Genomic DNA, 15,496 nt, shown 5'->3' with positions numbered 1-15,496 from the left:
GAAAAGATAACAGTCTATGTTATTCGGTTCGCACCGAGGTTTGCACGGAATAACTCGTAAAAACTCAAAAAACGATGTCGACACTACAGATGCCAAATTATCAATGGTTTTAAATTCAGGTTATTAATAGAATGAAAGTGAAGAACAGGGTAACATTACTTTAATATAACTAGCTCTTAATGAAGTCGAGTAATAATTCATACACGCGCATGTATGTTATACAGCCTTTCGTACAAGTTTGATTAACGATAATACAAACACAGTCTTATACTTTTGTATAGATTATAAATAACATATTGTATAAGTATTGTACGATGTTATAACTGTAAGATGATTGCAAAGAAATAATGGAATGAAACTAATATTGAAGATATCGTTCACATGGAGTAGTTTGTATAGATAACGAGCTTTGTAGGAAATATAGTTATTATGTTTTAAAGTTGGCACATGAATATATACCTACGTATGTATACATATATATCATCTGCTTAGAGCCAAAGTGCAATAGACAAAAACTACTTGAATGCAATGAATGGTTACAGACTATAGCAAACGCTTCCGTCCTAATCAGTCGTTGATCTGGAATAAAACTCTGAGTAATTCGCTGTAGGAATATTTACTGATTTTCAGAATTTCATGTATACTTGAGCTGCACACAAATATTTATAAAGTTTAGTTTGAAGAAGTTTTAGACTCAAAATCAGACTTTCCAATATAGAGAATAAAACGTTCTTTTTCGAGACCAATCTACAAATGTTGTACTGATTTTTCTAGATCTGGAATATATTCTCGAATAATGTATTGACAAAGGTTGTTCATGAACAACCGAATCCATAAGTAGTGAATGCTGCTACTATGATTTAATTTTATAAATATAATAATAACACATGAATAGTAGAATAAAATAAAAATTTAGCGAATTGAATCGGCCAAGGCATTAGTTACTTTTTACGCGTTCAGTGCCCGCTCTGCGAAATTTATATCAAATCTCCTACATCTCCTACCTTTGACTAACTCACCCATTAATTCAAAGACTTCCTGAAAAATTATCGAACTCCTTCAAAATTATGACCATTATTTAAACAGTGGCTTGAACATTCTGTACAAAGTTGCTCCAATCAACTTTAGATGGAACCAAATAAAATGCTGGAGCTATCTTGCTACCACATGGGCATTGGCATCCAGCAACCCAACTGAACGACCCAAGCTTAGTGCTGCATTTTGGGCAATTCAATTTACCTTCCACACTATGTGTTATGTCAGGCATCCAAGCTAATGGCTCCAGAAAATATGTTTTTGTACAAAGTTCAATGCCTGTTGGCTCAATATTTTCACTAGGTTCAGCAGTTTTTTTTAAAGTCTTATTTGCTTTAGCACCTCTGTCACGTTTTGAGCTTATATGTCGCCAAATTTGCTTTTCACGTGGTAAGTGAGGAAGGATATTACTCGCCGACGCCACAATTCTTCGGCAACGTTTACATCGGTATACTGTAGGTTCCGGCCGTATCGTTGCTAAAGCCGGATCAGGCTTTATCAAATCTATACAACTCTGTGGAAGTATTTTAGCCTTTCTTACTTTATCTGCAGCAATTTGAAGCCGGTACATTTTAAACTGAACGTTTGTGTTATCAATACTGAACCCCATATCTCGATACAGTTTCAGCTGAGCAACAAATCCTGGATTAGGTCCAACAAATCGTCTCTTAGATTTCACAAGGTCAAAAGCCTCAGAGTATTCCATACTATACTTCTTCATTATAAAAGCTATGACAACTGTGGCGGATCTGGAGACTCCAAAATAACAATGTACCAAAGTTTTGTTGCCATCTTCCTGAGCATGTTTGATGAATTGGTAAGTATCTTCAAAATAAGTGAGCAGGTCTTCCCGAGGTAGATCAGTCACTTGGATATATTTGAAAATAATATCAGGCAGCAATTGTATTTTCCTTGGCAATGGACAAGAGTCTAACGTCAAGATGTGTGTAACCCCAGTCTCTTTCAACCATACAACATCTGTTGCTGCTGTCAGATTTCCCAGCAACAGTCCGGGCTCTATTTCATCGCAGCTCGTTGGCCCGGCATCAAAATCTTCTCTCGTTAACTTCTCTGTATCATCTTCAGCCATTCTGTATTATTAATTATTATACACACAAAGTTACACTGACCAGTCAAAGAAGAGCAGACAAACATCGATATGGTGATTTGTGGAGCACCATTATACAATAGCTTTTAAATCTACCAAGAAAGTTGTACAAATATAATTGATACTTGTTCTATCAATAACGTTTATAAATTATCTTGTGCAGAGCCAAGGTATGTGCTGAATCGCTTTTTTCGAAAAATTTTGATATCAAGTTCATAGGAATCAATTTGTTTACGGTTTGGTCACAGGTGACTCCCATTTGACAAAACAGCAGATGTCAGTCAATATAAGCATAAAGCTCTATGGATGTAATTTAGCTACACGAAGGTTACCTAAATTTCGAATCCGCTCACCATTCAATTCAGGTATTTATATGATTTATGAATGAAACTATTATCACGTGTTTTTCAATCGTACAGAGATTAGTTGTTATATCCGTCGCACGAAGTGTAACATGTATTTAGTTCTGAGGTCCATGCATATGATTATACCACAAAGTTCGTGCTTGTGCTGAATATGTGCTGAATTGTGCTGTTTATATTGATTTTCGTGTATTACTTGTCGATGTGTGGATTGCGTGGACTCGTGGACAAGGCAGACGCTCTTCGGAATACACGAAGACGTTCTGACGCACATCCTGTCCGCGGCTGATCTCCCACCACACCGTTACCATCAACACTCATTTATGCCCACGCAATCCGCACACGGCACAAGCATAGGGCACATATCTATCCAGTCCTTCCTGGTCCTTCCTTTCGAGCTCTTCCGTGTGCAGCCATGGCAGCTCCCGGCGTTTGCTTGCCACAAAAAATGCCTTCAAAAGTGCTGAGACAGAAGGCCGAAGAATTTTTGGCATCTAGAAAATATGCCAATAACCTCTTAGACATCATAGGAGAGTGGGACGTATGTAGAATATGGATTTAGAGCGACTTCAAACGTATGCTAAAATCATTTTTTAAGGTTAATTTGACGTTTTACCTGCTACTCCCAGGAGTCCCATACATCATGCATTCTTACCCTGGAGATGATATTCCTTGATGTTTTGACCAATGGAAATATGTATCAGGAACATAGCATAACTCTCACCATTTCTGGTAAGTTGTAATAATTGATCCGCCCCACATGGAATTCACACACCAAGCACTGTTCCATCTATCTTCACTAGCCAACATTTTAATATTCTGTACATCAATTTCTGAACAATAGAATTGTTAGTCAGTATTTTTGATTTTGACTTATCCATCTTACAACTATTCTCGATGAAAGACTCCGAGTCGAAGGATAGTATGAAAAGTTGAGGGATTTTAATTTTTTACTTCAATCCCAAGAGTCCAGTTTTTACAGGTAGAACAAAACTGTTAGCTCAAATATTGGTTATCATGATAATTCACTTGAAAAACCTTTCTGCAGATCAATTCAGAACTCTGTTCTTTTATATGCTACTTCCTTATTTTGTTATTCACATTGTGTTACATCAGTATAATCATTTTAATAGAACCCAGTCCAGAATCTCGTTACATATCCTGGCTACGTAACTGCTATGAACAAGTATGGGAAAAGTTGCTACATTCGTTGGAAAACAGTCGGCCAGCAGTGCAACTGCAGGCTTTATCAACTGCCCTCAAACTAATGGCAGCGGAAGGAAAAGTGCCTTTGGACCCCACCGATACCTTTAGCTACTATTTCCCATTACATAGATTGAAGCCAATACTGATGAAGTTACTATCACCTGATAAAAACAATACAAATCTTATTGCACGATTCCAAGAAATTGCTTCTTATTCCGATGGGCTTTATTATACATGGAAGAGTTTGCCTACCCTGACTCCAAGGAAACAGCCTAAGGATATGTACATAAAAAATCTATTGGAACTCATCGATAAGATTCCTCTGCCTGAAGATGGTAAAGGTAAGCTATCTTCAATTTCTGCAGATGCAGTGTCATGCTTTTGCTGTTATTGTGTTAATCAATGTTAACGACACCAGAATTCAAAGTTACGCTGTTGCTGGAAATTTTAATTTAAAAAATATGTTCCATCGTTTACAAAAAACTACAGATCTGTAGTAATGAATCGAATTAAGCAACCATTGCGTAACTACAAGGAAATAACATGCTAATTACATATTGTTTATGATTCATAGGTGAGAAAGATGAGGAGTGTAAGCTGCTGTGCAGCCCACAACAAGGAGAAGGTACGTATTTCATTGCTATTATTATGTTAATTTCCTAACAGTTCCATCTATCATCAAATGGAGTAGTTACATTTGCTGCAGAGTGTAAACACTAAAGTATGGCACATTCAGCAGCAAAAAATGATTGGTAGAGTGAAAATTATTATTACATAAGTTTTGATCAGATTGCAACTTGCTTTGGGCAGTCTATCAGTTGTTAATTGATTAAAAACTCAATATTAGCAGCACAACAATAATGGTATGAATGAATAAGACACTTTGTTGGTTTTGGTTTTTTCAGGTAACAGGTCTTTCACCTGGGATCAGCTAGGAGCCAAACGAGCCTTGAACAAAGTGTGGGCTTGTGTAATGCACTGGGATCTAGGAACGGAAGTTCACAAAAGGATGCTTGTTGTGCTTCTGGAACGTGTAATTCAGCACTTAGACAAACCCATTCTATTAACAGATTTTCTTATGGACTCATTAGACGTGGATGGTCCTATAGGGATGCTTGCACTTCAAGGAGTCTTCATACTGGTTACCAAACACAATCTAGACTATCCCAACATATTTACGAAATTGTACTCCATGTTTGAACCAGAAATATTTCACACAAAATATAAAGCCCGGCTGTTCTATCTGTCAGATATGTTTCTCAGTTCAACGTAAGTGATATAACGTTTCTTTTTTTATCATCAACTTTCATGTCATCGCTGTAAAATTTACATGCATTTCAATCGAAATTGCTCCTATCTTGATGACAAGTATAATGAAAGCATAACTATCAAGCAATCCTAAGAAGAAATTAATCGAAAATTATGATTCAATTTTCCCATTTTCCACAGACATTTACCTGAAGCACTGGTAGCAGCATTCGCCAAACGATTGGCACGTCTCACGTTAGTCGCTCCTCCAGAAGATATTCTGATAATTTTATTATTCGTGGGTAACCTACTGCTGAGACACCCAGGTCTGAAGCGGATGATCGATCATCCAGAAGGCGGTGAAGTCAAAGAAAGTAGCGGAGGTGACCCGTTCAATATGGAAGAACGAGACCCATTACTAAGCAATGCTCTGGTGAGTAGTTTGTGGGAAATTAGAGCCCTACAGTGGCATACACTACCTGGCGTAGCTGCTGCCGCTCGTTTCATCCGCGACCCACTTCCTTCTGTCGAGTACGATATGGCTGCTGCTCTGGAGCGCACAAGTGATGATATCTTTGAACGTGAAATGAAAAACAAAGTCAAAGAAATAATGTTGACCTTTGAACGTCCGACTTCTATGGCTTTACCAAAGGGTGAACGGTTGCTACAGTACTGGCAACTTACGACCATACATTGAGTGCGACGGACTACAAAGTTTTCGTTTTCAAAAATACTTGGCAAAAAGTAAAGGCCTGATGCTGTTGAATACCAAGAAAATTGAAGCAAAGCTTGTTACTTGATAGAAGCATGTCGCAGTTTCAGCAGATCGTTTATGCATTCACCCTGCATTGTCGTTCCAATCGTCCGCAACAGAAAAGAAACTGTTCGGGGTGTAATTCATATCTACGTTCAAGTTCGTTAACCCTCATAGCTCTATCAATTGGGAATTTAATCTCGAACTAAAACATCATAAGTGCGGTTTTTTAATTATCGAAATTCGAACAATAGTGCGCGATTTCATTGTCTTTTCCAAAGTTATGTGCTATTAAGTTAGATTCTGCTGAAATGCGTCCAATATTCTATCATAATGAAGCCAGAATAACAGTTTTTAAATATCTATCTCGTGTATGTACAGTATAAGGTTACAAAAACTGTGCAATTTGTTTCTGGTTGGACTTCTTTGGCAAATTCATTGGCAACATCGAGACAGTAAATCGAGTCCATTTCATATTTTATTTTACGTGTATGTCTAGTTGTCTGACTTTATTCGGTGAAACAGGTGAAGAAAATCGTAATGGTTTGAAAGTTTACATTTTTCTTCAAAAAATCAGTGAGACCGACAAACGAATCCGTGAAATGATACAATGTAATCTCAAACAATTACTGCAGGATGTAGGAGAAAGTAACGGACGAAAAATTTGTGATACAATTGAGGGATAAGTCCATACACTGCAAGAAAAACCCGTTTTATACAAATTGGTACTTTGTAATCGGATTATACTATTATCATTATTTGTAGTTATGTTAATGTCACAGAAAATAGTATTTTATTATTGGATAATGTTTGGTGTAACTGAAGTTGAAACTCTTCTCTGATGTGAAACACTCAATTGTCTAACTTATAAGTGAAAGTGTTATTAAAAGCCTTATCGAGATAACAAATATCATAATTGGTTGGTTCAATTTGCAAAGATTTCCCTTTATATTTCCTTGGGTTGCAAAAAATAATTATACTTGAGTGCTATTTGAACTGTACTACTGTTGTCCATATCTGAGTTTTATTTTTTAGCAGTTACTAGACTTTAAGACCAACGAAACAAGAACCTGTATGTAAATAAATCAGTTTTCATATACAAATTGTGTTTTCATTGTTGTCAACCATTCCCATTCGTCATTGTTGAATATGATTACCCCACCAAACCAATTGAGATTCGATATTCCGAGTCAAATGCGATAGCCGACTTTGGCCGACTGCTGAAGAAATTTACAATTACCTAAATAATATGTTGAAAATATTTACGAAAATATCAAGCACCGCTGAAGTGTATATCAAAGTGATATCGTATAATCTATTCATGTCATCTATTGATTCTGTGAATGCATGTCAGCTGTGGGTTTTGTAGCAATAAGCTATGGATATAAGATGCCATAATCTAGACAGGAAATGATCCATGCACGAGATGAAGTGCATTAGAACTACGGAATCATACACGCATTAAATTACGACGTAATCACGAATTTCAAATATACCACTCTCATCCAAGGTATACTGTAATACTAAACTGCAACAACATGAACTATCCAATAAACCTTCTAGAATAGGTTAGGGCTGATGAATACATTGAAGATGTAAATTCACATCAAGCTGATTTCAAGAATGACGGTGTTCTTTATACAAACCGAAACTGGCCTACAGGAATAAAGCCGTCTTCAAAGAAACATCACATACACAACATTCAGAGCAACAATAAGGGTTACAGGGTCATATTTTCATCAATTCCCAATATTGTGAGAAGACTGTGGCACCCGAAATATAAATAAAATCTTATTTTCTTCATAGTTTGATAGAAAGTACCAAAATGGTGAAGTTATCAGATTTCTCCAAATCTTGCCGACTTTGTTCAAGAGTCTATCGGGTTGAAAAATTGGTAAAAGTATTCAGTAATAGAGGAATATCTCTACGCCTTAAAGATAGTGTCAATGCACACCTACCAATAAAGGTGATTGAAACAGACACAATGCCACGAAACATCTGCATCAATTGCATCAGGAGGCTAAATACTACTAATGAGTTTTTTGACACAGTTCTAGCTGCTGATAAACTCTTCAAGAGATTGCTTAAAAAGGTTTTTATCTGTTACAATGATTTTTTTATTAGTGTTGGATTCTTAGTAGATCTTGTTCTTGCTAAGCACTGGTTTGCCATAGATATTTGGCTATCTTGCCAGTTTTCTTATGGATTGCCCAAAGTAGCCCGCAAAAAGCCATTAGATATGATAGCTGCTAATAAGCCAGCACTGACTAAAGAAACTTGCATGCATTCAAACATGGTAGGTTTGGTGTTGTGTTGTAAATTCTTAGTAATTCTGTTTCCAGAAAGAACAGGAATATGTGGACCAGCTTGACAAAAAGCAACAATCAAAGCACTATTTTCAAAATGAAAAAACCGAGGCACACACACGTCTTTCACAATCACAAGTAAAATCTTTGGAGAATACTGATAATCGGATGGCATCTCTTGTTAATGATCATGTTGGAGTATCTAAAGTTTTAGCCGAATCTAAACTTGATTCGAATAGAACTAAAATCGAGATTCCTGCAGACAAAAATGCCAACGAAGGTAAATACCTCAGCGCTATTTCTAAGTCCAATCATGTAGTATTGGGGGCTGGAAACTGTAAAGGAAATATCGTAATCAAGGTTACAAATAATGCTGCCTATACTCCTAAAGATCAGTGTACAAAACTTCCGATAGAAGTGCTGTGCTGCCCTGATTGTAAAGAGACGGCAAAAATTTTTTCAACCGAAGAAAGGCAGTTATTCTTTGAATATTTGAAACAGCATTGTTGCAATCAAACAGTTGACACTGGTGAGGTGGTCAAATCATTTGTTAAGTACAAGGAAATCTTTGGGAGTGGAGTCATTGTAGATCCAAAATTAAAGGCTTTGGAAACTAATGACCCCCCAAAACTAACATCTAGTAGAGTTTGGCCAGAAGGTGATTTACCAGCTGATCCTGGCCCCAGTCCTACAACTCACGAGAACATATTTGAAGATGAAGTAAGATTGGATGATGATTTTCATTGGCCAATGCCCAAACGCATCAGAAAACTGCACGCTTGTACTGTTTGTGACTTTATGGCAAAAAGTGCAATGGGGCTGAAAGCCCATAAAAAAATGCATAGAACTGATAAGAAACAAATATCACAGGCAGTTAAATGTCAACATTGCAATGAAAAATTTGAGACAATCACAGAAGTTAGAAAGCATCAACGTCTGGCACATGTTACTTTTGGAGCAAAAAACTCATTGTGCGAATATTGCGGTGTATTGAAGGCACAGAAAGCTTTGAGGGATCATGTCCTGAAACAACACACTGTGGAGAGCGAAATAGAAAAGCAGGAATGTGATGTTTGCGGAAAATCGTACGTACACAGGAACTCCCTAAATTATTTTCGTCAACTTATTTTCTTGGCTTTTCTATCGCCGTGTCTGCTGATAGAGTATTTGTAAACAAAAAGCTAGCAGTTTTAGTAAAACATCTGCTACTAAAAATGAACAATATTATACAGCCATAATATTTATTTTTTTGAAATATGAACCATTACCAAAATTCAAGTAAAATGCTAATCAATCCTACAAATTAGCTGGACGCATTTTTTCATTTTTAGCTTTATTTCACCGACAAGCTTATACCTGCATAAGAAAATTCACACATTAGGTGAAAAACACCTCTGCGATTTATGTGGAAAATCTTTCAAACAAAGAATTGCACTGCGGCGTCACTACATGCTGCATTTTCCACGTGCTCCGCCAAAATTCAAATGTAATATATGCGAGAAAAGAGTTACTACCAGGTGAGATTGTTTACCAAGTGGAAAATAATACAAAATAACAGAAACTTCATTCTGTTGCAAATTCACTGTGATACAATAGCGTGCAGTTTTTTTTTAGTGAACTCATGATTATTCTTACACGGTTTCAGAGGCTCACTTCGTCTGCACATGATGAGACATACTGGTGAAAAACCGCAAGAGTGTCCAGAATGTCACTTAGTAATGAGGCATGGGTTGAAACATCATATGAGATTACATTCCGATGAAGCACCATTTAAGTGTGTGGTATGCAGTGCTGATTTCAAGCGTCGGGATTATGTTCGTCGTCACATGAGAAAACATTTGAACGAAACAACAGAGCTTCAAACATTACAGTGTACGATTTGCGATCACCAATTCGATGATATCAAGGATTTTCTAATTCATCATCGAGATATACACGGCAACGAAATATTTACTCAAATCAAGATATATGAATGTAAAACATGTTCCATGCAGTTTGCCGACGCTCTACAACACAAAGATCATGAAGACACGTGTAAAACTGTAGAATGGGAACCTCTTAAATCTCATAATACCGAACCACAGTCCTGTATCATGGTTAGCGGTGCCAAAGTTGACGATGTAAGGGATCACAGAAACTGCCCACGAAGTAGTGGGTTAGATGGGTCCGACCTTTGTTCTCACTGTCATGATAAAGAACCAAGTCAAAATAGTCTTGTGGTACACAGAAGAAGTGAACCATCGAGACAGTCTTTCATCAATGCCCTTGATGATCAAAGATTTCCCAGTCAAATAGAGCGTATTGCATATCACCAAAATCGTTACAAATTTAATGATTCTGACAGATTAAAAAGAACGGACGAAGGAAACCCACAGCTTCACCCCTCCGTTCATGTTATTTTGCCAGAGGAAGTCATGTGTCTAGGTGCTAACCCGTCCGAGTATTCGTATAATATAGAAAAACCAAGCCTCCGAGTAAAAGGAATACCACTCATGGTGGATGAACAAATAACTAACAACAGTATTGCCGTTTTTGAAAGTCCAGTTGAAGAGTTCAGTCAAACTTCACATTCCCAATCACAGCTTAGAATGCATCAAAGTACTGATGGTTACGTTAGGGATTCCCTTACTTGGAAACAACACTAGGAGAATGAATATGGGTGTCTCTTCTTCTTTCCTCAGAAGGAACGTCTATACTGACCCATCAAGAAAAAATATCAATTCATAGCTACTAGTCCGCACTGAGTTTCTTCGCATTGGTGTATGAACTTGAGTTCGGAAGGTAACTTTCCAGCCAAGTAATAGTCAAGCTTCACTTTCTACGGCCTCATATTGTAATGTTGCCCGAATCAACGTTATTCTTTGATATTAATAAGTAAATAAAATATACGCACAATCAAACAAATTGAAGATTATTGTCCCAAACAAAATCACATGTGTCATTTCGAATCAATTTTCAGTTAAACAGGTAGGTAAATCAGCATCACAAAGTTTTGACACCTACCATAAATCTTTAGATATGACTACTCAGGGATTTTCTTATTTTTCTTGTTTACGCGTCTGTCGTCAATTTGAATCAGCGCCGAGGTAATAAATTCCAGATTCTGTGTTCTGTGGAATGCCAATAAAACAGCAGTATAGATTTTTACTTTTTCTTTATTAGTTGAAAAGGTGTCCAATTCCACAGTACACTGCAGAATCTTAGCCTTGTTTCTGCGCAAGTTCCCTTGCTTTGGCCTTCTCCAGTTTTGCAATTCTGGCAGCGGATTTGCTACCAAGGAGACCACCACCCCAGTGACGCCTGATCTCATCATGACGGTCATTAAAGTTGGTCTTAATCGCTTCAACGACCTTTGTAAAGTTTGCACGGTCACCAGCGTCAACCTGGAATTCAATATATTCTTGTGTCAAAATCTGATTGTATTCGTAATAATAAGAAGAGAAAACTTCTCAAGAGTATCAGTAAATTTTAAAAGATAATATCACGAATGATCATTGGATTGGCTCTTTATTATTTCATCACGAAGTTATATGAATATCTTAAATATAAATATAAAAGATAAAAAATAAAAAAAAATGAGCGGATTGAAAACGGCATTCTCACCTGTGTAAGAGCAACTGCACTGCACGTCTTGCGCCTAACAAGGGCTCCCAAACGAGCTTTTCCCTTGACGATGCAGTAAGGTACTCCCATTTTACGGCATAGTGCAGGCAGGAATAGAACAACCTGTAAAATTAATCACATATGAGATATGTACAGACTTCTACAGATCATACTACAACGAATCACGTATCTAACTCAGAGTCAATTATCATCCTTTAGACATAACTATGTTAATAACCAAGTTATGACGTCAGGTGAAGAAATTCTAACATCATGGTAATCTTTTATTCATTTTGTTCACTTATTTGTGAGACAAATATCTAGAACTCGTATAACTGAGCAGTATAAAATTAGTCTGAAAATCTCTAGTTACCTCGATAGGGTCAATGTCGTGAGCAATCACAACCAGTTGCGCTTTCTTTTGCTCAACTAAAGTTGTCACAGTGTTTGTACCACTGCGAAGTTGGTTGGGCCTCTTGGTGGGGGCATCTTCCTTCTTTGCAGCCTTTTCTTCAGCTCGTGCCTTCAACCTCAACTTCTTAGCAATTGCACTCTCTGGGCGATATTTTTCCAAGATCTTGAACAGCTGTGTAGCTGATAAATAATTCATGATGAATTAGTCATACAACATCAATACCGATTTGCAACATTTGAAGATACATTTTCAGATATATTCTTATTTCTGTAACAGTTTGATCAATACCAGAGATCTTTTCTGGTAAAAGCTACTTGAAGATTCACTTATAACCTAACCATTGCCATAATGAGATTTACAAAACTTGACTATTCAGATTTCAAATGTAGATGTCAATTATATTTGTACCAAGAATATCATCAATGAACCTTGGAATTCAAAAAATTCACAAATGGTAAGAGTGGTACAATAGAGATTGTGAAAATCAATATATCTGTATTCAATTTGGTCTGGTAACAAACACACGGACATAACATGAGAGAACTACTGTCAATTATCCCATCATGTATTCATTCACCATGATTTTTACTCTAACAGTAACATCAGAAACTCAATAACACGACTTCATCAATACTAATGAAAGATTCTACAATTCTAGTGAAATTTCACTGAAATTCAACGTTATATGTATTTCGGTAAAAGGGGGAAAAAAAACTGGGTGAATATCCTTTTTTGGGTTTGCTGCAAAGTTATTTTGCCGGATTTAATAATGCTGGCTTACCGGTTTGCTTGTCAAGCGTTTGAGTGAACTGATTGATCGGTGGTGGAACCTTCAGCCTCTTCTGCAAAACAGACCTTTGACGCTGGATGCGGATGTACTTGGGCCATTTCACAAACCGACTCAGATCGCGGTCAGGCTGGATATCCTGGCCTAAAATTTATTCCTGTTATATTGTTATGGAAACATTTTATGTCAATCGTCAATGCAAAATGGATAGTTTAGCATCATTATATCAGGTCTTGCAATAGCTTCAAGTAACTCACCAATGCCAAAGTTGCGGGTTCGTTTCTCAAAAAGCGGGTTTGTCAGCTTCTTGGGCTCAACTTTCTTCACAGCCAGCGGTGCTGCTGCTACTTTCTTTCCAACCTTCTTCTTAGGCTGTAAGAGACCAAGTAGAATATGTGAGTGAATCGGTGATCCTTACATTATTGGTTCATACAGATTATTTAAAACATGTTATGACGGGCAAAGCGAGTTGTACTGTTGCGAACGCTTGTAAGTGATGTTACGATATTTATGAACGACCGATCATGCGGAATTATAACCTAAATTAAGTGCATCAATACGTCGGTTTGCCCGATAAATAACCACTTCTTCATACGACATTATCACCGTACCTTCTTTTGCACCATATTTTTTAACACTTATGGCTGGATGCCCTAAAATATGGGTGGATACAACAAGCTCCACAATTCACTTCGCCAAATAAATCCAGCAAGCACGGCCGCTGGTCACATAAAGAAAGCTATATTGCGGTTTCGCCACGAACTTGGTTGATGTAAGATGTCAGAGGCACCACTGGAGGGCCAATCGGTACTACATGCAAGCATCCGGCGGAAATCCACTTCTCATACCGCTTGGTTGAGACCGATTTGAAAATCCCGACCTCCTGCCTACAGTGGTGGGAAAATTGACTGATTGTGAGGAAAGCTCGAGATTCCATGCAACGTTTCATGTTTCAAATTATCTTAAGAAAATTTATTAAAATTTTACAACTGTCAACCGGGTAAAATATATATACAACTAATAAAAAATACGAGGTACATCAAAATAACCAGTAAGTTTATTGCTTGAGTGATTTGCTAACATCATCATACCTAATGCAACATGTCATAAGTTAAGAATATTATCTGAAATTATCAGAATTTAAAATACATCTTGGAAAGGAAAATGAGCTCTCTCTGGCTCGAGAAGGTCAGCTAAAAAACATGCCGTCCCTGCAAATCCTTCGTACAAAGAGTAGGGACTATCAGGCCTGCGTGCATTCTGATAAAAATCATCGGAGGTGAGGAAATTTGCAAATGCAGCAGCTCGATGCCAGTGCTTAGGATCCTGTGTTAACCGATACAGTAACAAAAACACATAACCACTTCCTGCTATTCCATGACAAATTCCTGGACCTTTTTTGAGTAGGCCTTTCTTCCAAGTGATTTCCCCACACTTTAGGCAGGAGTCTAAGTATTTCTCATCTTTCCAGTGCAAATAAGCTGCTGCCATCAAATAGACGACGCCTGGTGCCCCGTGGCACCAATGAACTAGTTCATCACTTTCAGCTCTTGAACGTCGATCAAGCTCATCTGTAGCACATGGAAAATTTCCTGACTTAGTCTGTAATCCGAGTAGGTAATCAACAGACGTTTGAACAAGTTTTTCCACTGTTGGATTTGATTCCAAAAATTTTGGTATCTGTATTAATATCTGGAGAATAGACGACAGTCCATGCGCAGCTCCCAAATACTCAGTGTCATAGTAAGAGTACATCAGTGGACAAGGGCTGCCATGATCTGTCGCATACCTTTGTCCAGATTGTACTATCACTTGTGCTATTTCGTGTATCTCTTTCAAAGGCACTATCTGGCTCTCAAATTGATTATTCAACCACAGTGCTCCAAAAAGATAGCCTGCACGTCCTACAAATAATTCATCTCCACCACTTGGGAGAAAATTAAGTGACTTGCAATTTTGGGCTCCTTCTAAATAACGTTTTACATAGCTCATGGCCCGCGTATTGTCTTTTGAGGCTCTAAATAGAGCTGCAGCAACGGCATATATCCCTGCATTACCAAGGAGAAATGAGGACTTTTCCTTGTTTGAATCTTTAGATTTATCCGCATGCGTTAATGCAGGTCCCAAGTATTGTAGACCGAATAAAATCAAGTCACGTCGTTCATTTTCCAGTTGGCTGACACGGCTCAAGTGAAGAGCAGTGTATGCAATTCCAGCTATTCCAACATACAAACCACCTTCCGCTGTTGATTCAGAAGCATACTGTTTTGCAGAAATTTCACGAACGATTTCCATCAGTTCTTTCTTCTGGCCAACCACTTCTGCGGCCACGTCTTGGCCATTGTAGTCCTCTAGTTCATTAACGATATAACGAGCCGGTCGAGACATTGTTGTGGATACAGGATTACGTGTTACGTAGAACTGGAAAATTCTAGTATTGGCGTATTTAAAAATACTCCACTGTCTTAAGTGCATTCACATTTTCCAGGAGCGTTTCAGTCGGCTTTGTAGTTGCACTGATACGGAAATGTCACTAATACCCTATTGGAAGTGAGCTTAACAAGAATAAACTTATCGGTGCTCAAAAAATAGGGTTAAATTTAAACGTCAGCTTGTTGTTATATCAATAAAGTCAGAGACAACTTTTCAGTCGAATATTCAGAATCCTCCGT

The 15,496-nt window shown here is 37.6% G+C and overlaps 5 protein-coding genes across 8 annotated transcripts; 2 read left to right on the top strand and 3 right to left on the bottom strand.

The window, feature by feature from the left end:
• Positions 1–143: 143 nt before the first annotated feature.
• On the bottom strand, positions 144–2,826 carry LOC105692079 (dual specificity protein phosphatase MPK-4-like). 3 transcript variants are annotated; one of them, XM_048650800.1, is made up of 2 exons: positions 2,702–2,826; positions 144–2,126 (listed from the first exon to the last, which is right to left on the bottom strand). In XM_048650800.1, the coding sequence occupies exons 1-2, from the start codon at positions 2,824–2,826 to the stop codon at positions 1,079–1,081; spliced, it is 1,173 nt and encodes a 390-aa protein (XP_048506757.1). In that variant the 3' UTR covers positions 144–1,078. The 3 variants fall into 3 exon arrangements, with proteins under 3 accessions (XP_048506757.1, XP_012266464.2, XP_048506758.1); XM_012411041.3 differs by having other exon boundaries at positions 2,476–2,751; XM_048650801.1 differs by having other exon boundaries at positions 2,497–2,751.
• An 83-nt stretch (positions 2,827–2,909) lies between these two features.
• LOC105692078 (nucleolar complex protein 4 homolog B) lies at positions 2,910–6,370 on the top strand. The gene is made up of 6 exons (XM_012411039.3): positions 2,910–3,046; positions 3,135–3,237; positions 3,639–4,052; positions 4,286–4,336; positions 4,617–4,980; positions 5,161–6,370. Exons 1-6 carry the CDS (start codon positions 2,921–2,923, stop codon positions 5,654–5,656), a joined length of 1,554 nt encoding a protein of 517 aa, XP_012266462.1. The 5' UTR covers positions 2,910–2,920; the 3' UTR covers positions 5,657–6,370.
• Positions 6,371–6,935: 565 nt separating this feature from the next.
• LOC105692077 (zinc finger protein 271-like) lies at positions 6,936–10,919 on the top strand. 2 transcript variants are annotated; one of them, XM_048650799.1, is made up of 5 exons: positions 7,555–7,679; positions 7,765–7,805; positions 8,056–9,104; positions 9,351–9,536; positions 9,665–10,919. In XM_048650799.1, the coding sequence occupies exons 3-5, from the start codon at positions 8,188–8,190 to the stop codon at positions 10,662–10,664; spliced, it is 2,103 nt and encodes a 700-aa protein (XP_048506756.1). In that variant the 5' UTR covers positions 7,555–7,679; positions 7,765–7,805; positions 8,056–8,187; the 3' UTR covers positions 10,665–10,919. The 2 variants fall into 2 exon arrangements, with proteins under 2 accessions (XP_012266461.2, XP_048506756.1); XM_012411038.3 differs by having other exon boundaries at positions 6,936–7,805.
• Positions 10,920–11,156: 237 nt separating this feature from the next.
• LOC105692080 (60S ribosomal protein L7a) lies at positions 11,157–13,579 on the bottom strand. Its single transcript, XM_012411043.3, has 6 exons — positions 13,436–13,579; positions 13,082–13,196; positions 12,819–12,968; positions 11,996–12,216; positions 11,623–11,745; positions 11,157–11,402 (listed from the first exon to the last, which is right to left on the bottom strand). The coding sequence occupies exons 1-6, from the start codon at positions 13,448–13,450 to the stop codon at positions 11,220–11,222; spliced, it is 807 nt and encodes a 268-aa protein (XP_012266466.1). The 5' UTR covers positions 13,451–13,579; the 3' UTR covers positions 11,157–11,219.
• LOC105692015 (lanC-like protein 3 homolog) lies at positions 13,440–15,489 on the bottom strand. The gene has a single exon (XM_012410882.3). The coding sequence runs from the start codon at positions 15,297–15,299 to the stop codon at positions 13,965–13,967; it is 1,335 nt and encodes a 444-aa protein (XP_012266305.2). The 5' UTR covers positions 15,300–15,489; the 3' UTR covers positions 13,440–13,964.
• Positions 15,490–15,496: the final 7 nt, after the last annotated feature.

Source organism: Athalia rosae, chromosome 2 (assembly GCF_917208135.1).
Source record: "Athalia rosae chromosome 2, iyAthRosa1.1, whole genome shotgun sequence".
NCBI lineage: Eukaryota > Metazoa > Arthropoda > Insecta > Hymenoptera > Athaliidae > Athalia > Athalia rosae.
The sequence above is the reverse complement of the archived record's forward strand: the minus strand, read 5'-3'. Positions and strand labels throughout refer to the sequence as shown.